Source organism: Oncorhynchus mykiss, chromosome 12 (assembly GCF_057628025.1).
Source record: "Oncorhynchus mykiss isolate SJ-2025 chromosome 12, ASM5762802v1, whole genome shotgun sequence".
Lineage (NCBI taxonomy): Eukaryota > Metazoa > Chordata > Actinopteri > Salmoniformes > Salmonidae > Oncorhynchus > Oncorhynchus mykiss.
This window is the reverse complement of record NC_143033.1, coordinates 22546929-22567580: the sequence shown is the minus strand read 5'-3', so window position 1 is coordinate 22567580 and position 20652 is coordinate 22546929. Positions and strand designations below refer to the sequence as shown.

The 20652-nt window shown below is 39.5% G+C and overlaps 2 protein-coding genes across 5 annotated transcripts in view; one reads left to right on the top strand and one right to left on the bottom strand.

Annotated features, from left to right (window-relative positions):
* The first annotated feature begins 2317 nt into the window (after positions 1 to 2317).
* On the top strand, positions 2318 to 10240 carry LOC110537200 (transmembrane protein 120B). Of its 2 annotated transcripts, none has more exons than XM_021623052.3 (12): positions 2318 to 2784; positions 4469 to 4587; positions 4704 to 4820; positions 4917 to 4976; positions 5066 to 5161; positions 5259 to 5348; positions 5472 to 5537; positions 5709 to 5770; positions 6586 to 6678; positions 7270 to 7334; positions 7821 to 7889; positions 8117 to 10240. In XM_021623052.3, exons 1-12 carry the CDS (start codon positions 2722 to 2724, stop codon positions 8231 to 8233), a joined length of 1017 nt encoding a protein of 338 aa, XP_021478727.1. In that variant the 5' UTR covers positions 2318 to 2721; the 3' UTR covers positions 8234 to 10240. The 2 variants fall into 2 exon arrangements, 1 of the variants encoding a protein (XP_021478727.1); XR_016484938.1 differs by having other exon boundaries at positions 2323 to 2784; positions 5927 to 6678.
* A 2404-nt stretch (positions 10241 to 12644) lies between these two features.
* Positions 12645 to 20652, bottom strand: part of LOC110537199 (rho-related GTP-binding protein RhoF) — a 10483-nt gene continuing 2475 nt past the window's right edge. For 2 of the 3 annotated variants that reach the window (XM_090192001.1, XM_021623050.3), the window contains exons 2-5: positions 16436 to 16523; positions 14451 to 14560; positions 13469 to 13603; positions 12645 to 13257 (exon numbers count right to left, since the gene is read on the bottom strand). In XM_090192001.1, coding sequence (XP_090048127.1) covers positions 13093 to 13257; positions 13469 to 13603; positions 14451 to 14560; positions 16436 to 16523 — 498 coding nt within the window. In that variant the 3' untranslated portion in view covers positions 12645 to 13092. Of the gene's footprint in view, positions 13258 to 13468; positions 13604 to 14450; positions 14561 to 16435; positions 16524 to 17295; positions 17900 to 20652 lie in introns of those variants that run through there. The other variant, XM_021623049.3, reaches the window with a different exon arrangement.

Here is a 20652-nt window from a genome sequence, read left to right as displayed (position 1 = left end):
TTGGCATTAATACATGTCACATAGTTTGCAAACAATGTAAAAAATATACATATAATTGAGTTAATAAAGCCACATACAAACCTGGTCTCTTTTTTGTTTTCTTGAGTAAGGCAGCTCCAAAATGCAGGCGTTTCAGCCTAGCTCAGTACTTTCTATCAGCACCACGTTGCACAGTGATTGGCTCTGTGTTCTGTCACTCATGGGGCCACTACATCACCACCAACTCTAAGGGTAGAGCTAGAAAATTCAAGCCCCTTGTGTGCTGCCATAGAGTTACATTAGAAGTGCCCATCCAAGAAGGCTCAAGGTCATTGGCCACAGATAAAATGACGTAAAATCACGTTATATGTACAGTAGCTTTAATTGGACTGATCATGTCAACATCATACTTTCAAAATCTTAGCTAACAGTTATTATCATGAATCAAGTCGACAATCTACTGGCAAATCATTTTAAATCCTTGTCATATGAAGACAAATTATGCAGACAAATTATAGATAAAATGTATTGGTGCTCATCAGCCATTGGATATAAACATTACACAAGTTGGAAATCGGAAATTCAACAATGAGTGGTTTGGAAGGAATCAGTGACAGTGGCTAACTGCAAGCATTGCAAAGCAATCACTAGCCTGCTATTCAGTGGAGTGGCTGTGTGGTCCCAAATCTGGTATTAAGGGGCTCTTTTCCAAGTTTAAAATTATAAACCATCAACATTGGCCATACTTTCAATGAATATTGATTTGTGCCGTGCACAAAACAACTTAACTCGGAACTGCAAAAACTTGACTTCAGTGAGTTCAAGACAACTGGGAAGTCAGGACTAAACAAGCTCCGACTGAGAAAATACGTTTTAAACGGTCATCCAATTCTGAATTGTAAATCTTTCCACAGAGGACCGCCGCGACACTTTCCTGTTTAAGTGAGCACAACAAGGGTAGTCCAAAAATGTATTGTATGCTGCTGCATAAATTATGTAATATGCCAGGGAGATATGTAAACTGTAGCTAAGAAAGAAATACTAAGTGTATGTTGTGTATTAAGACGTTAGTAGCCCATGTGCCTCACCCTAATAATTGTGTCTATTTACCCCTCATAAATTCACCTACTGTTCTGACTTGGTGGTGCACATGTAGCCTATAACCTGTTTTAGAGAAATGTAATCGTTGAATATTGTAAGAGCTTTCATTGTCTGTTTATATGCCCCCTTTATTTATCCTACCGTTCTGACTTGGTGTACAGGGAGAGCACTGTAAGAAAGGCCCATGTTCTGAATTCTGTCGCTGTACATTTCAAAAGCGCTAAACTAATAGTAATACTTACGACGTCTGTCCTAGTTCACTCATTAATGTCTTAGTCAAAATTACGGATTGCCTCTTATCCGCTTGTCATCCCCTTATGCCATAGTTTGTACATCTCAATTGTCATTAGAAACCACATTTGTTTAAACAACTTAGCCATTTCAGCTATGTTTTTTTTTTTTTTAAAGGCAGTACATGAGGCTGAATTAATAACGGTTTTGCTGCCAGACAAGATTCTGCTGATAGCCAGGTGTAACAGTGGTAAAATGTTGGGATTACCGTTGGGGCATCTATGTAACCATAACAGTTTGTGGGCACCGTTTGTCACCGGTATAGTGCAATTAATTTATTGTTTAGTGGCTTTGTTGGCATGCATCCCACTTTTTCTTTTTTTGCCCAACCAAGATTTACATGCTAAAATCGCCACTGATTCCCGAGACATCATTCGTTTTGTTTTTCACTACCTTCACCCTCTTCACGGTCTCAACACTAGAACTGTCACTGCTGTCAGCAGCTCTTGTAGCAGGGCCATTCTTTTTTTAATTTTAGTTTTCACCACAGACGTCCAGGACTTTCATCATCCCCACCCATACCATCAGAACTATTATCCACGTCCTGCACAGCTGTTGCTAAAACCGCCTACCAGAATATAGAACTATAGATACTATTTCGCTTCCTTGTTTGAAGTCGAACCTTGCGCGTCCAAGTTTACGCCTCCCCCAGAAAGTTCCTGTCTGCTTCTTCCTGGAGTGCTGCAGATACTGCAGGATTTTGTTCCAACTAGGCACCACACCGGACCAACTGAGCAAATAGATCAGTTCAATGATTGCCTAAATTCAACACACCTGGTCTTCCAGTTCGGTTACTCCAGGACCAGGGTTGCATATTCCCGATTTACACTAACCCCGTATGTTGTGCACTCGTCGATTAAGTTGCTAAACAACCAACCTGTCTATAATGAACGGTGGCAACAGTCTGTGACCAAGCGTTCTATCCCCATAGCAACCAACTTGCATAGACGTACACATTTTCCTGTCAGCGTTTGCGTTGAGTCAGTACATTTTTTTAGTTCTTGTAAATGTATTATACTGCTCTTCAAATCATTATTCAAAACATTTTTCTCAAACAGTAATGTGAAGCTGTTATTGTAGTAGGCGTTCCTGTCTAGTATTAATATTTCTGCACTTTTAGAACTGTGACGTCACGAATGTACATTTGTATATTTGGGCGGTCTGACGCATGCGCGCAGCGTGACATGGAAAAATAATCTTGAACAGCTGTAGCTACCATTCTTATTATGCCTCAGTGGTAGCTACCAAAAAATACTAGTAACTGTCTGGGGCTGTATTGTAGCCATCTGGAGGTTCTGTACAGGGAGTCGGAGGAAGCGAAATAGCTAGCTCGTGCCGCTAACTGTCACAATGTCCCTGCAAAGGTGTCAAACTGATTGGGAAGAAATTGACCAAGAATATCAACAATTACAGGTAGGCCTATGTGAAGCCTGTTTGACAGCTAGCTAACGTTAGTGCGTAGCGTGACGTGTACTACCGTCAGTTCGGCAAGAGAGGAGACGATATAGCTACGATTGTCAACTCAGTTTAGTAGATTGCTAGCTAGCCTGTTAGTTCGTTTGCTAGCTAGCTGGTTCAATTAACCTTTTGTCAAATTAGTATGCTGGGTTATCGGGTAACGTTATAATTGTACACAATATTTTGTATTCAGGAACTTTCCAATATAATTATGCTGAACAAAAATATAAACGCAACATGTAAAGTGTTGGTTCCATGAGCTGAAATGAAAGATCCCAGAAATGTTCCATATGCACAAAAAGCTTATTTCTCTCAAATTGTCTACCAATTTGTTTACATCCCTATTAGTGAGCATTTTTCCTTTGCCAAGACAATCCATCCAGCTGACAGGTGTGGCATATCAAGAATTATACAGCATGATCATTACACATGTGCATCTTGTGCTGGGGACAATAAAAGGCCACTCTAAAATGTGCAGTTTTGTCACAACACAATGCCACAGATGTCTCAAGTTTTGAGGGAGCGTACAATTGGCATGCTGACTGCGGTAATGTCCACCAGAGCTGTTACCAGATAATTTAATAGTCCTTTCTCTACCATAAGCCACCTCTGTTGTTTTAGAGAATTTGCAGTACATCCAACCGGCCTCTCAACCGCAGGCCACGTGTATAGTTTTGTGTGGGCAAGCGGTTTGTTGAAGTTAACGTTGTGAACCATAACCCCCAAGTGCCCCATGGGGCGGTGGGTTTATGGTATGGGCAGGCATAAGCTATGGCCACTGAACACAATTGCATTTTATCGATGGCAATTTGAATGCAGAGATACGTGATGAGATTCTGAGGCCCATTGTTGTGCCATTCATCCGCCGCCATCACCTCATGCTTCAGCATGAAAGTGCACTGCCCCAAGATCTGTATACAATTCCTGACATCTGAAAATGACGCAGTTCTTCCATGGCCTGCATACTCACCAGACATGTCACACATTGAGTATGTTTGAGATGCTCTGGATCGACGTGTTAGACAGTGTGTTCCAGTTCCCGCCATTATCCATCAACTCCATACAGCCATTGGAGAGTGGGACAACATTCCACAGGCCACAATCAACAGCCTGATCAACTCTATGCGAATCAGTCAAATTACTGATTTCCTTATGAATTGTAACTCACTCAGTAGAATCTTTGAAATTGTTGCATTTTATATTTTTGTTCGGTATATTATCCTGGGGTATGCAAGTCAGGTTTACTTGAATTGGTGCAGCTAGCTAGATTTTAATATATGGAAATTTGGCCAGTGAATGGCAAACGTTAGCTCGTTAACTAGCAATAATAGCTTGTTGAGGTCATAATAACAAGCAAGCAAACTAGCTAGCTCAGGTTGATAACAATGATTAGTAGCTAGCTAGTTGTTTTTATAGTGAAATCTCCCGAATTGTAACTTCGGCGCAGTTAAATCAGTCAACCAATGCAGGTATGTAGCAAATAAGGGTCACTTTACCCAGGGTGCATTGGCTTCTTTCCCTCTCATTTCCTTCTTGACACCACTTGAAAGGACAGGATAAGTTCAAAATAAAATAATTGCCGATATATTTGAGTACAGATGAAACATCCTTCGGTAATTTATTTCCATTTTATTTATAGGAAACTCACAAAGTGTACAGACAGAAGCTCGATGAGCTCACCAATCTCCAGGCAACATGCAGCAGTGCCATTAGTAAACAGCGGAAGGGTCTAAAAGACCTCGGGCACAGTCTGTGCAAGTAAGTAGCCTACTCTTAGTGCTGTCAGTTGACACATAATGGTTGTCTTATTTTCCTGTACCAAAGGTCCCCATAAGTAGGACCTGAGTGTTTAAAGGTTTCATTTTCTTCGACAGGTGCACAAAAACGAGTGATGAGAAAGAAACGGAACTGATCAAAGACATCCAAATGCAAATTAAAGACAAAGAGAACTTCTTCTTTGATATGGAAGCCTATTTGCCAAAGAAGAATGGGTCAGTGTATTTGAGGACTTGATTATTACATATTTTGGTTACAGATGTTACCATGTGAGGGTGTCAAAGCATATTGTAAAATGTTTCTCTTTTCAGATTGTACTTAAATTTGGTGCTTGGCAATGTGAATGTAACACTTCTCAGCAACCAGGCAAAGTAAGTGTGCTTTAACAAAATATCTGTATTCAGTCACATCCCCATGGTTTCTGCTTATGACCCCCTGTTTGTTCTATTCTCTGGAGCAGATTTGCCTATAAAGATGAATATGAGAAGTTCAAGCTTTTTATGACAATAATCTTGATGTTTGGGGCCATAACCTGTCTCTTTTTGCTCAATTACCGGTGAGTTGGCTATGTTATGCATTTGATGTTTCCTTGTAGCATCTTTTAATGTTTCATCAAAGCAAAGTAGTTGTAAATGTCTGTTTTGTTGTTGCAGTGTCACAGATGAAATCTTCAACTTCTTGCTGGTTTGGTACTACTGCACTTTGACCATAAGGGAAAGCATCCTCATGAGCAATGGGTCCCGGTGAGCTACTAAGCTTTTAATGTGATAAAAAAAATGTTTAACTCTGTGAGATCAAAATACTTTACCAGTGTGCCTACCAAGTTATGCTTCTTTATTCTAATTCCAAAACATGTGTCCTTTCAGGATCAAAGGGTGGTGGGTCTCCCATCATTATGTCTCTACCTTCCTATCAGGTGTAATGCTTACCTGGTAAGTGCTTTATTTATTTTTAACTTTGAACACTTTCTTTGAATTGCTGTTGGTCAAAAGCAAAACATCTGTTGGCAGTTGCCCTAAAAGGTTTTCTGACAAGCAGTTTGATTGATTAACGTTATCCCATCACCTGTATTGATTGGTTCCTCTGTTTGCTTCTTCTCAAAGGCCAGAGGGGTCCATGTATCAGATGTTTAGAAGTCAATTCCTTGCATTCTCCATTTACCAGAGTAAGCATCTACTTTTTCTATTTATACTGAACAAAAATATAAATGCAACATGTAAAGTGTTGGTCCTATGTTTCATGAGCTGAAATAAAATATCCTAGAAATCTTCCATGTGCACAAAAAGCTTATTTTCCACAAATGTGTTTACATCCCTATTAGGGATCATTTCTCCTTTGCCAAGATAATCCATCCAGCTGACAGGTGTGGCATATCAAGAATTATACAGCATGATCATTACACATGTGCACCTTGAGCTGGGGACAATAAAAGGCCGCTCTAAATGTGCAGTTTTGTCACACAACACAATGCCACAGATGTCTCAAGTTTTGAGGGAGTGTACAATTGTACGACCAACCGCAGACCATATGTAACCACGTCAGCCCAGGACCTCCACATCTGGCTTCTTCACCTGCGGGATTGTCTGAGACCAGTCACCCAAACAGCTGATAAAACTGAGGAGTATTTCTGTCTGTAATAAATAACTTTTGTGAAGAGAAACTATTTCATATTGGGTGGGCTTGGCTCCCCAGCGGGTGGGCCCCTGCCCAGTCATGTGAAATCCATTGATTAGGACCTGCTGAATTTATTTCAGTTGTCTGATTTCCTGATATGAACTGTAACTCAGTAAAATAGTTGACATTTTTGTGTGTTGCGTTTAATAGTCTTGTTACGTAGATATTGTGTTGAGGAAAAAAATAATCACAAGCCGCACAATACAGCCTAAATTACTGTAATGTAAGTGCATGTCACTGCTCAAACATTATTGGTTGTTAAGGTGTTTGATACATATTTTATTCATCCATCCTTTTGTTTTTCAGGCTTTGTGCATTTTCTTCAATATTACTACCAAAGTGGCTGCTTATACCGGTTACGAGCTTTGGGGGAGAGAAATCAGTTGGACCTCACAGTGGGTAAGATGAGCTCCTTTTCAGTTAGGGAAGCTTCTAAGGCTTGCTTATTGGTTATGACTTGGGAAACCCCCTGTGGGCTTTTGAACCATTTACAAGACAGTTGTGTGTGTTAATAGTTGTTGCAATAAAGTGGGCCACAAGCAACCCCATGACTACAAAAATGGGACGACGGTGGGGTTTTACCATTAAGCAAGTTGTTTCTCTTCCATGTTGAGTGAAATCCCAGTTGTCGGAATACCTTGCAGAACATCACACTCTTTGAATTTCAAGTTTTCCTTTCTACTGCCCAAAATTGCAATTATGATATACATTTTTCTAGTGTATTTCTATCTGGCTGACCACAGAGAGCTGATGGATAACATCTCACAATCAGTTTGCAGCTGCCCCTTGAACAGAGTATTGGTTCTGACATACAGAATGTTTAGCTCTGTTTTTGGTATAGCTTACTGTATTCTCCTTACCATAATGTGTCTAATGATTAACCTATACCCTTGACAAAGCTTTTTAAACTGGATGTAAACTTTCTGTAGTTTGTGCCTTAGCGAATGTTAATTTTCCACCATTAGTAATGTATGCGTGTCTGTTTTGCAGAAGGGTTTCAGTCATGGATGTGGAGAGGGCTCACCTTCCTCTTGCCATTTCTCTTTTTCGGCCATGTAAGTCAAACACCAGACCACCACGCAGCTCCTAAATATGGGTTTAGTTCATAGGTTGTTTACATTTATTCCACCTTTCTACTACTTTCAACTCAAGACATTGACGTATCAGGCTTAATATCTTTTCTCAACAGTGATGAACTTAAACACAATTGTATTAATTGGTCATCCAGGGATGAGGTCAGGTTAGTCTGGGTGTGTGCCAGTGTGTTTCACACAGACTGGGATGAGAGTGGGGTGGGGAGACGGTCAACTGAAAGTAAGAGGTTATTGCAAAGTCTGTCACTGTTGTAAATAAAGTCTTGCCCAACATGATTGCAAGGCTTTAATTTAGTTCCTTATTCCAGTGAATAAGATGGTTATTTCTGCTGTTTATACATTTACATGTACACACTCCAGGGTAAGCTTCCATGCTCGTGTGCTTGAATAAGGTTTCAGGTCTTGGACTGAGCTTTTCTCTCTCTCTCTCTCCAATCCCCTTCACAGTTCTGGCAGCTGTACAATGCTATGACTCTGTTTCGGTTGGCAGGACATGAAGACTGTAAAGAGTGGCAGGTAAGGACAGAAATACTACCCTACAATCTCTAAGTCCATTGTTTTCAAATACAATACAACATGTCTCTACTTCCAGCCCGTCTTGTGCAAGCTCGTCTAGAATTTTCTTGTAACCTATGCTCGTTACAAGACTTCTCTCTGACGCTGGAAGATTAACCTTGTGATGTTATTATACTAAATGTCATGAATACATGTCATTCCTAGTGCCTTTGTTTGTATCTTTTCAGGTATTTATGTTGGCACTGACATTTCTTGTCCTATTCCTGGGGAATTTTCTCACCACATTAAAAGTTGTTCATCAAAAGATCCAGGAAAACCCAGAAAAGGTGCAAAAGCAGGAGTGAGTGAGTCTGACTACAGCTCAGAACTCCAAGTGGCCAGTAACCAATAAGCAAAAGGGCACTTTGACACGCACAGCCGATGGAAAGATGGACGGCAGAGGGTTTGTGCCAGGAAAAGACAGAGCAGAGAGACCAATGTGTCTCGGACCGTGATGACAGCTGCAACATTAACCAATAATCTTGGCTGAGTGTGCTTTTGTTTCCGATAACCTGTCAATGTCCTTGCTACACATGCAATCACAACACAGAGCAGCTTTCATCTGGCAGATGAACCACTGCGATCCTGGACCATTTGAGGCTTGATCCTTTTAGATTTAGTGAGTGGACAGACTAATTATGGTGTTGATGTTTTTAGGTCGGAGCATGAACTACATGTACAGAGAGCCACTCTTCAAACTATATGCAACTCAACAAAGACAAGTAGCATTAGGTCAGGGTTTCCCAAACTCAGTCCTGGGCCCCTCCAGGTGCACGTTTGAGTGTTTGCCCTAGAATTACACAACTAAATCAAATGATCAAAGCTTGATGATGATTAGTTGGGTATTTGAGTCAGCTGTGTAGTGCTAGGACAAAAAACAAATGTGTACCCAGGGGGGGCCCATGACTGAGTTTGAGAAACCCTGCATTAGGTCATGAGAAAAGGTGAGTTTATATGTATATATGTACTGTGTGGTCATGTCACTACTTCACATAACTGTTATCGGTATGGCATATTCGAATACGTCCAGGGCACAGCCATTTTTTCACTGTTATTTGTAACTACACGTGTCTGTCGTTTTGATGTTTTTCAGTAAAGATTCATTGAACTATATATTTCTCCCCGGTGTGCTGTTGAAAGTTAACCCATTTGCTTATTTCTGGATAGTGACATGTCTATATTATATAAACTAAAGCCTGCTTCTTCTTTCAGCAAGGTACCAGCCAGGACATAACTGATCATAGACATTTTACACATTTTAACAGCAGCAGTTTACTACCATTGTTTGGGTTGATTTGGCAACCATAAATTACACAGGCTTTCAATTTTGAAATGATGCGTATACTAATGATACTGACCAGGTTTGAGTATACAAGGGTTTCTCTTCTGTAGTGGTCTGCACCTTGCTTAGCTGAGTGCCTGGTGTTGTAACATTTAAGACGCAGTGGATTTGGCATAGAGACAAAAGTCCATATTTTTTAAATCCTGTAATCTGGTTCAAAATGAAAACCCTTTCAATTAATTATTATTTGAGAGACTTGTCCAAATCAGGTTGTGCAAGACGATGCTGGTTATTTGAGTTCACCTTGATCACAATATGCTGTTAAGGTCCACAACAAACAATTGCTGCTATGAGCACTGGTACTGTGAACAAATGATTGGCAATAATGTCTTGAGCACGAATGTGCTGGAGTGTATATAACTCTGCTGACATCCATGGTATGTATTGTAACGCGTCCACTCTGAACTATGTACAATTCTCAAGAGTTTTTGTACCCATTTTCAGCATTTCATTTTTTACTGTTATTAGATGTGCATTTGAACAAAGTCCCAACTTTTATTACTTAGTGACAGGGCTTTCTAAATGCCTTATCTCTCACTGTAGCCTGTCACAATTGCGTGATGTATGTTTTTGTTCCATTTGGAATCAAGTGTTATGTTATTGGGGAAAATGTAAGGTCTTGGACTTTTAGTCTTGTTTTCATTTAAAAAAAAATCTATTGTACTCTCAAAGGGAACCACTATTTTTGTTACACTTGTAGGAAAAAGCATGTTATTGAATTTAACATTTTGGTCTAATGGTCAGCTGTCAAATCTGCCACAATGCAGTACACAACAGATCCTATTTCCTCATGTATTGTTAGTTTGGTTTAATGTTCATGTCATGGATTGTCCTGTCATAAGACTAACTTGTGCCTGAACGTACACCTGTAACAAGAGACACTGGACAAAATAATTTAATTTATGCTGTCTCTTACTGCTTTTTCACACTGTATACATGGCTGTAAGACAAATAAAACATCTGATTCAAATATTTTGTGATGTCTTTTCATTATGTTTAGTTGTGGCATTTAATTGATTGGGCTGATTTATTTTCAACATGACTTATGTTAATATTGAATCAGCTTTGCATGATGGTAACGGTTCCCTCTTGGGGGAATATACTTATGTCAGAGCCATTTATTTACATACATGGATATATATGGCTCTGTGTAATGTAATTTTACAACTAGAAAATCATGTGATGTGTTTCTTTCCTAAACATACAGTGCCTTGCGAAAGTATTCGGCCCCCTTGAACTTTGCGACCTTTTGCCACATTTCAGGCTTCAAACATAAAGATATAAAACTGTATTTTTTTGTGAAGAATCAACAAGTGAGACACAATCATGAAGTGGAACGACATTTATTGGATATTTCAAACTTTTTTAACAAATCAAAAACTGAAAAATTGGGCGTGCAAAATTATTCAGCCCCTTCACTTTCAGTGCAGCAAACTCTCTCCAGAAGTTCAGTGAGGATCTCTGAATGATCCAATGTTGACCTAAATGACTAATGATGATAAATACAATCCAACTGTGTGTAATCAAGTCTCTGTATAAATGCACCTGCACTGTGATAGTCTCAGAGGTCCGTTAAAAGCGCAGAGAGCATCATGAAGAACAAGGAACACACCAGGCAGGTCCGAGATACTGTTGTGAAGAAGTTTAAAGCCGGATTTGGATACAAAAAGATTTCCCAAGCTTTAAACATCCCAAGGAGCACTGTGCAAGCGATAATATTGAAATGGAAGGAGTATCAGACCACTGCAAATCTACCAAGACCTGGCCGTCCCTCTAAACTTTCAGCTCATACAAGGAGAAGACTGATCAGAGATGCAGCCAAGAGGCCCATGATCACTCTGGATGAACTGCAGAGATCTACAGCTGAGGTGGGAGACTCTGTCCATAGGAGTACATTGCACAAATCTGGCCTTTATGGAAGAGTGGCAAGAAGAAAGCCATTTCTTAAAGATATCCATAAAAAGTGTCGTTTAAAGTTTGCCACAAGCCACCTGGGAGACACACCAAACATGTGGAAGAAGGTGCTCTGGTCAGATGAAACCAAAATTGAACTTTTTGGCAACAATGCAAAACGTTATGTTTGGCGTAAAAGCAACACAGCTGAACACACCATCCCCAATGTCAAACATGGTGGTGGCAGCATCATGGTTTGGGCCTGCTTTTCTTCAGCAGGGACAGGGAAGATGGTTAAAATTGATGGGAAGATGGATGGAGCCAAATACAGGACCATTCTGGAAGAAAACCTGATGGAGTCTACAAAAGACCTGAGACTGGGATGGAGATTTGTCTTCCAACAAGACAATGATCCAAAACATAAAGCAAAATCTACAATGGAATGGTTCAAAAATAAACATATCCAGGTGTTAGAATGGCCAAGTCAAAGTCCAGACCTGAATCCAATCGAGAATCTGGAAATAACTGAAAACTGCTGTTCACAAATGCTCTTCATCCAACCTCACTGAGCTCGAGCTGTTTTGCAAGGAGGAATGGGAAAAAATTCAGTCTCTCGATGTGCAAAACTGATAGAGACATACCCCAAGCGACTTACAGCTGTAATCGCAGCAAAAGGTGGCGCTACAAAGTATTAACTTAAGGGGGCTGAATAATTTTGCACGCCCAATTTTTCAGTTTTTGATTTGTTAAAAAAGTTTGAAATATCCAATAAATGTCGTTCCACTTCATGATTGTGTCCCACTTGTTGTTGATTCTTCACAAAAAAAACAGTTTTATATCTTTATGTTTGAAGCCTGAAATGTGGCAAAAGGTCGCAAAGTTCAAGGGGGCTGAATACTTTCGCAAGGCACTGTACATATCAGTCAGCATGTCCATATTATTCAGTTATCTAAGTAGGAAACACTGCCTTGTCTGTTTTTTTCATAGCAACCACCACTAGTGGGCACTGTCATTTAACTTAGTGACCTGCAATAAATATTTGTCTAGACTCCAGCTTTGAAAGGAGCTAATTTCTAACAGCTTTCAACCAGCGTAGTAAATTGCCCTGACAATATAAAAGGTGAAGCATCACATTGTACTCAGAAGATGGTGCACTGTGTATCAACATGCTTAGTAAGCACGGTCACTGATTAGTACTTATCATCCACTGCAGAAAGGGTAAGCCGCTTACATGAACATATGTAACAGATATTTTCCCTGAGTAGGTATCCATTAACAGACAACTTCCTGAAACAAATCTTGCCAGATGATAGTGATCAGTGGACCAGAGCTGTGAGGAAGAGTTATTCAAGGTAACACAGTACATTAAGTAGGTCAGTGCCTCGTCCTAGAAATGGAACTGCTACAAAAAATGTTTTACAAATCAACCACTCAATGATTGTGAGAGATGTTAAAAAATAAACACCACAAAAGGCCAGCAATAGGCATAACAAGTTCTTTATAAAAGTACAAATAGAAATTCAGTAATTGATAAAAGGATATTTGAAAAAAAGGTATATGAAGTACAATCTCAATCTGCTTTTATATGCCAATTTACACCCTGGTCTAACGTAGCTAGTAATTAACAAAACCACTCTAGAATCCCAGGATAGACCTTGCGCCCATAGAACTAGCAGGAATTCCATCTCTATCCTAGCAGATCTTAGTAGATATTAGTTCAGTGTTCAATATCATTGTTCAGATCCCAAAGGCATGAATTGGTTGGGGATAGAACAGGCTCTTCTTGAAATTGAATTAGGATGACCCAGGATGTGGCAAGCAGTTGTTTATAATAGACAAGCAGCAGAATGTGTAGCTTTGGCATGTAAGTGACAGTGTCCCCTGTTGTGTCAATGGACTTCAAGCCTCTGTCCTTTCACTAGAACGAGGTCACAGGATGACACAATGCCTCTTCTTCGTACGTTGTCTTGCTCTGCGGCTTGATGCCAGGGCTTTTTTGGTGGCATCTCTGAAAATGTCCTCTACGTTCTCCCGGTATTTGGCTGAACACTCTAGATAAAGCTCAGCACTCATATGCCGCCTGGTCTCCTCACCCTGTGGAACCAAACAATGAGCAGTCACTGGATGACAGGGAGTACTGGACCAGAATTGGAGACTGGTAAACATGGCAAAGCAGAGAAGGTTTTCTAGGATCAAGCATTTGAAAGCCATTATCCATAATTCACATGAAATTGTTAAAGTCAAAGCACCACACCTCAAGTTATGTGTATAAACCCTGTCATCAGGAGGACAGGTTGATCCTCACCTGTGTGTAAGTGATGGGAGCCTGGTCCATGGCTTTGAGCCTCCTGGTACGCTCCTTATCCTTCCTCAGGTCAGTCTTACAGCCAATCAGAATGACAGGAACATCGCGACAGAAGTGGTTCACTTCCGGGTACCACTGTGTGAGACAGCAGAACACAATAGTGAATGTAGAGGTAAGAGGTCAAGGTAGGAAGGAGCTCAAACTGTCACATTGGGATTATACTCGGGATCATGGTGTTTGCATACTGTGTGTGTGTACTGTTTTCATATTTTCATTGACTGGACCCATAAACAATTAGCAATAAGTTTAATCAATGACCCAACAGAGGAAACAGATACTTATAAAATAGCCTACAAAAATACTACATTGACAGGTTGTTTGGTTTCGCTCTACGTCCACCCAGGTATCAGTTCTACAAGTAGGCGTGTTTACCCCCTCCCTTGCTGTAATGTTTTGTGCTTACAAAGTCTCACTCTGACTGCATTCCCCTTGACTTTATCACATGGCATGCATTTATGGCTCTTTATTGACATCTCCCTGCTCATTGAGGGAGGCTTCCAGCACATTCCCGTCTGTTTTTCAGGCCAAGCCACTGCGGTCAAAGTTCATGTGCTCTGGTTGAGTCACAAGTAGCGAGCAAAGTCAAAAGAATGTACACAGTCACATCAAAGTCAATCTCCAACAATCATTCATCAAATTCCTGCCTAGATGTGATGTCTAACCACTTATAAGGGGTGAACTCGCAATCCCTTTCCCACCTCTCTGTGGTGACTAATGTTGTGCTTGTTTATTTGTACCGACAATACTCACTACATCTATTATGCACTGTACCGGGATCCTAGCAAAACATGCAGGCCCTTAAATTCAGGCCCTTAAAGTTAGCTGCTTACTTAGCGTTGGCTGTTGTTGGGCAGAATATGAATGTCATTGGCTGTCACTGGATAATGTAATATCGTAGATGAATCATGATCAATGAGCTTACCTTGATTAAGACATTTTCAAAACTGGTGGGGTTGGTCACATCATAACAAACTAACACCAGGTTGGCATTCTGGTAGGAGAGTGGCCTCAAACGATCGTAATCATCTTGGCCTGAAAAAATGGACACACAAATACACTCAATGTAAAGTGTTTGGTGAACTTATAGAAGGAAAAATAGATAATATTACACCCCCCCCTTAACAACCTCTAGTAATAAAAGTTGAGTTGATACTGAACCATGTTATAACCCGTTTTAAAACCACATCCTGGCTTCAACTTCCTTTCCCTGTCAAATACAGTGGCTGTTGCGGCAGTTAGGCTAAGATAAGCCGGTGACTCACAGTGGAGACACTGCACTAGGACACGTGATAGGCTGTCCTTGGAAACACCAAAATCAGCCCCCGACATAATAAGTAGATCATTCTGCCACTGTTATTATTCAATATGTGTAACTTACATTTCTAGAGGGGAGTGGTTTGCAATATCCAGTATTGATAGAGAACAAGTATAAAGTCATTTCTGAAACTAACTTCTCAGGAAGCCAATTATTCCACAAGTCTTGATAAAACCATAAAATACAGTGTAAAAAACATTAGGAACACCTTCCTAATATTGTGTTATACCCCCTTTTGTCCTCAGAGCAGCCTCAATTTGTTGAGGCATGGACTCTACAAGGTGTCGAAAGCCTTCCACAGGGATGCTGGCCCATGTTGACTCCAATGCTTCTCACAGTTGTGTCAAGTTGGCTGGATGTCCTTTGGGTGGTGGACCATTCTTGATACACACGGGAAACTGTTGAGTGTGAAAAACCCAGCAGTGTTGCAGTTCTTGACACACTCAAACTGGTGCGCCTGACACCTACTACCATTCCCCGTTCAAAGAGACTTAAATATTTTGTCTTGCCCATTCACCGTCTGAATGGTACACATACACAAGACATGTCTCAATTGTCTCAAGACTTAAAAATCCTTCTTCTTCTTCTTCCCCTTCATTTACCCTGATTGAAGTGGATTTAACAGGTGACTTCAGTAAGGGATCACAGCTTTCACCTGGTCAGTCTATGTCATGGAAAGTCAGGTGTTCCTAATGTTTTGTACACTCAGTGTATGCTGGTATAGAACCACATAGTGGAGGTGTCAAAATACCCATAAAACCTGGCGGTCAAAACAGTGAAATGGTTCCCAATAATTTTTCTACCATTCATTTTTCTACCATTCATTATTTAGAAGCTATTAGATTTTCAATTCAATATCTAGCCATTTGAGTTGATAATCTGAGGTTTCACTGACAATGTCTAGTTTAAAGTATCAAAGAACCACTCAGATGCAAATACAGTTACAAACATTATTTCTATAGATGAGCCTCCACCACATCCTCTGTCACAGCAGCTTTCTGCAACGCTGCTGCTTGTCATTGCATCAGTGCTGTGAGAGGGCAAGGTGTAATACTCAGTGAGATGTCGCGTCATACTCATCGTTTACAAAAACAATGTAATCTACTACAGTCAGACAGTAAATCTACAATACTCCATTATGACATTTCAACAAAACACATTGCTTGGAGAAAATGTTTCTAGTCATAGAGAAAGTCATGCCACATTTTCAGTTCTCATCCTCCAGCAAACTAGTCCCATGTTTGTTTTTACTGTTTATTCTCCAGAAAACAAGAGGATAAATAAGTCACAATATCTTTAACTGATGGCTATATTATTTAAAAATTGAAAGCATTTCAGAATCTCTGTTCTGAACCCAATGCTTGGATTGCACTGATCTGACACAATTATATTGTTCTATCTAGCTTTATGTTCCACCTAGCTGATCAAAGATATGCTACCAGAATATATCTGCTCCAGCATTACAGGCAAGATGACTCCACACCCACAGAACAACGATCCACACCCTACATACCTGCCCATTGTGCAGGAACAGAACCCTCTTCTTTATCTATAGATACTTCATAATGATTATGTTGCATAGGGGACCTTACCAGCTGTGTCATAGAGGTTGAGCCGAATCTCTTTCCCTCCATACGTGACTGTGGTGACATATTTCTCAAACACAGACGGAGCATACTTCTGTTAAACGAAAATGACAAAGGGAGAAAAAAATGCAGTATTTCAATCATTTTGCATTTCATCCAAGGGATACTGTAAATGCACATAATTGAGACAATGTAATTCAACCAAAACTGGATACAGTGCCATAGATCTTGAAAACATGTAATGCTCTGTCTAGGATAATTTCTTAATTATGTTACAAATCATTATCTTTGGAGAAGGAAGCCTATATTTAGAATAGTGTTACTTATTTGTGCTAACTTACCATGACTTCTTTTGGGAGAGTTAATTTAGTGAAAACTGAATATATTTGCATAGTCTAAACTGTTTATTCAAAAGGTTGTTTATGCTGGAACTGACAGTGTTGGTATTAGTGAAAGGTTGTTTATGCTGGAACTGACAGTGTTGGTATTAGAGTCTTAACTTGAATAATGAACTAAGCATAAATCTGCTGACCAATAATGGAGATGGCAATAAAATAACGTGTTTTATTTGTATTAAGAAATAAGTTAGTAAGATTAGTGATATAAACAATATACTTTTACATTCATTTCATGGTAGAGTGGAGATAATCATGAGGCTACTTTCCTGACAGGAACTAAATCTGAGTATGGCTTGGTGATGTTACCCTCAAAAGGTCACAAATTAATAATGACTGCATAAGTAAATATCTTTTTTTTAAAGGGTGATTACTTTCATCTAAAACAATTATGTTCATAAACACACTTACTTCCTTACTCTAATAAGCAAACATCTCAAGAGATGCCACTAGATGCCATGTTGTCCTTACCTCTGGAAAGTCTCCTTTGGCATACACCATTAGAAGGGATGTTTTCCCACATCCCCCATCACCCACAATAACAATTTTTAGTTCTTCTCCCTTCTTAGCGTTGCCATTGCTAATCATAGTACCATTCTGTGTCATATCTAGAGTCCAACGGGTCGCAGTCAGACAGAAGTCAGGATAAAGTCAGTCCCTCCCAACTGAGTCTGAACACATGTCAGTTCCACCCAATTAACTTATAATGAGAACCTGGCTAAGTGGGAAGAATGAGTGTCAACAAGAGGAACAAACCAAGCTCAGTCTCATCTTGAACAGGTGTCTCACTCTGCTCTGTTCACCACTTAATGGTCCTTTCCAACTTCAGTTATTTCCTAGTGACCCTGAACACCCTTCTCTTCCTAATCAATTTGTTCACTGAAAGCGTCTCTGTGGTAAAAGCTCAGTCACGCAATAGAGTCAGTCTACAGCTGCTCGCTCTCTCTCTCGCTCTCTACCGCTCTGTAGTCATCTGGCCTGTTCCATCACATCACTGGGTGGGGCTGAGGCTCACACTGAGCCACTTCCTCTATTTAGAAAGGTGTGTTTAGTGGGCTGTAGAAGAGTTCTGAGTAGTTCACTCTGCTCTGTGCTCTCCCCTTCCCTCTCAGAGCAGAAACCAATGTATTCATTTATTTTTTTACCTAGGAAAGTCATTTAAGAACTAAATCTTATTTTACAATGACGGACTACCCTGGCCAAACTCTCCCCTAACCCGGACAGCGCTGGGCCAATTGTGCGCTGCCCTATGCGACTCCCAATCATGTCTGGTTGTGATATAGCCTGGGATTGAACCAGGGCCTGTAGTGACACCTCTAGCACTGAGATGCAGTGCCTTAGACCGCTGTGCCACTCAGTAGCCAATAATGATCAGTGGCATCTGAAGTATTTGTGCTCTGTGATATAGAGAGCTGTAACTGAGTGGACTCTGGGTTAGCTGGGGTTAGGATCACACACAGGCCTAGTAACATTTGACTTGACCTAGTAACCTGTGCCTATACCTTAAGAGCGCTCTTATTTTATACTGAACAAAAATATAAAACGCAACATGCAACAATTTCAAAGATTTTACTGAATTACAGTTCATATAAGGAAATCAGTCAAAATAAATGAATTAGACCCTAATCTATGGATTTCACATGACTGGGAATGCAGATATGCACGGTTGTGATGCCAGTTGGACGCACTCCAAATTCTCTAAAACGACTGAAGTGGCTTATGGTAGAAAAGTGAACACTAAATTCTCTGGCAACAGCTCTGGTGGACATTCCTACAGTCAGCATTCCAATTGCACACTCCCTCAAAACTTGAGACATCTGTGGCATTGTGTTGTGTGACAAAACTGCACATTTTAGTGTGGCCTTTTGTCCCCAACACAAGGTACACCTGTGTAATGATCATGCCGTTTAATCAGCTTCTTTATATGCCACACCTGCCAGGTGGATGGATTATCTTGGCAATGGAGAAATGCTCACTAATAGCGATGTAAACTAATTTGTGCACAAAATTTGAGAGAAATAAGCATTTTATGCACATGGAACATTTCTGGGATATTTTATTTCAGCTCATGAAACTTTACATGTTGCATTTATATATGTTTTTTGTAATTTACCACCATGGAAGAAAAGGCTCTTCTTTGTGTTGATTCATTCAGTATATCACCCTGTGTGGTTCTAGTCTGGGTACCAGTCAGTTTTGCTGACATTCCATTAATTGTATTCCATGTTGCATGCCAACATTTAGCATGACAGGAGTGACAAGGAGAAAATGATAGCTAAACAGACTGCTACACAGACTGTGGTTCAACTAAGCCCCTTGAAATTATAATGAAAATGTGACCACTAGACCAATAGTATATTGGCATCATATTTTTCTTAGAGTAAAGCTACAATCTATTTTAAAATCATAATCTCTGAGTCTCCTTAATTGCCTCAGATATCAAAACCATCAATGACAAAAACTCAAAAGAAAACATAACAGACATCTGATTAATTTATATTTATTTGCAGTTCAAAATTATATTTCAATTAACATTTTGAAGGAGCAAGTACATTTGAAACACAATTTCTTTAAAATGGTAGCAGGATAACAATGATATTTTGATTCACATTTAATAAGAGAAATAGCCTACCATTGGGTTGTTTTTTATGTAAATGTTTAAAAAATGTATAATTGTATGTAACAATCAAACTACTGTTTCATTGTCACCTACAGGAATGCCATCAAAAGGACTATTTCAAGTAGGTCTGTCATGTAGACTTCCCGACATGCAAATGTGTGTGAAAAGCAATACAGAGAGAGAAACCCAATAAAACATCTATTTAGTTTAGATAGCATATACAGTTCATGGAAAAATAAATACAGACCCAGAGAAAATAAAAGCAAAATACACACAATAGTCTATATATGTAAATGTTTATATCAGCATATTTTTCTAATCTAAATAACAGATCAACGAATCATGGAACAACGAATGGGATGTATGTGAAGTGGAATGTTAGCCTATATGAATAATAGCGTTAGCTTTTCTGTTACTGCGTCAATAAACCTTCAATATTCACAATAAATTTGAGTAAAATAATGTTTAAAATCCCAATAGGCCACTATGGCCTCTCTCTCCTGTCCATTTTGGACTGTGTGTGATTGGTCACGCTGTAACAGTGGACATGTTGACAGCCTCCACAGAACGATTACAACATTAATTCTATGCATCATTGTGATTTGGATAGTGTTGGAGATGGAAATCAATTGTTTATGCAACAAAATGTACATCTTAAAATGTTATCTTTATTTTCCTGCAACATGCTTAATCACAATTCATGAGCTAAAATGCCGTCGTGCATCCAACATAAATCAACGGGACTCCTACTATTTTGATAAATGAAAAACCCTCCATATAATCTTTTATATTTCTGTGGAACTGAAAACCAGATTAGAAAGGACAAAAAACATGCGATTATAAAAAGACGTGTTTAAATGATTGCCGATTGAAATGTTTGTTGGCCAATAGATTGTGTAACATTTAACAGTGCTTTAAAAAAATGGAGATGATCTAAATTACACCGGGTCGATAGGTTACAGGCTTTAATTGTTGGTTGAATAAGGTTTGAATTCATTATTCTAAATTAAATACTCAATGGGATTTGAAGTACGCTTTCAAACGTACAGAACCTCTCATTTTTCTGTTTTGACAAATACATCCTGACAAAAACCCTATCGAAAACAACAGTATCGATTAACTGAAAACCAAAGAATTATAAAACGAATTTAGTTATGCTGTCATTGAAAACACTAATCATTTGAACTATTAACTTTTTTTTAAAGGCC

Bases quoted from the DNA above. Each gene is read 5' to 3' on its own strand.
- LOC110537200 (XM_021623052.3), top strand. From the start codon at position 2,722: ATGTCCCTGCAAAGGTGTCAAACTGATTGGGAAGAAATTGACCAAGAA. The intron at 5,162-5,258 runs GTGAGTTGGCTA...TTGTTGTTGCAG, and splicing joins CTCTTTTTGCTCAATTACCG to TGTCACAGATGAAATCTTCA. The intron at 5,771-6,585 runs GTAAGCATCTAC...TTTGTTTTTCAG, and splicing joins TGCATTCTCCATTTACCAGA to GCTTTGTGCATTTTCTTCAA.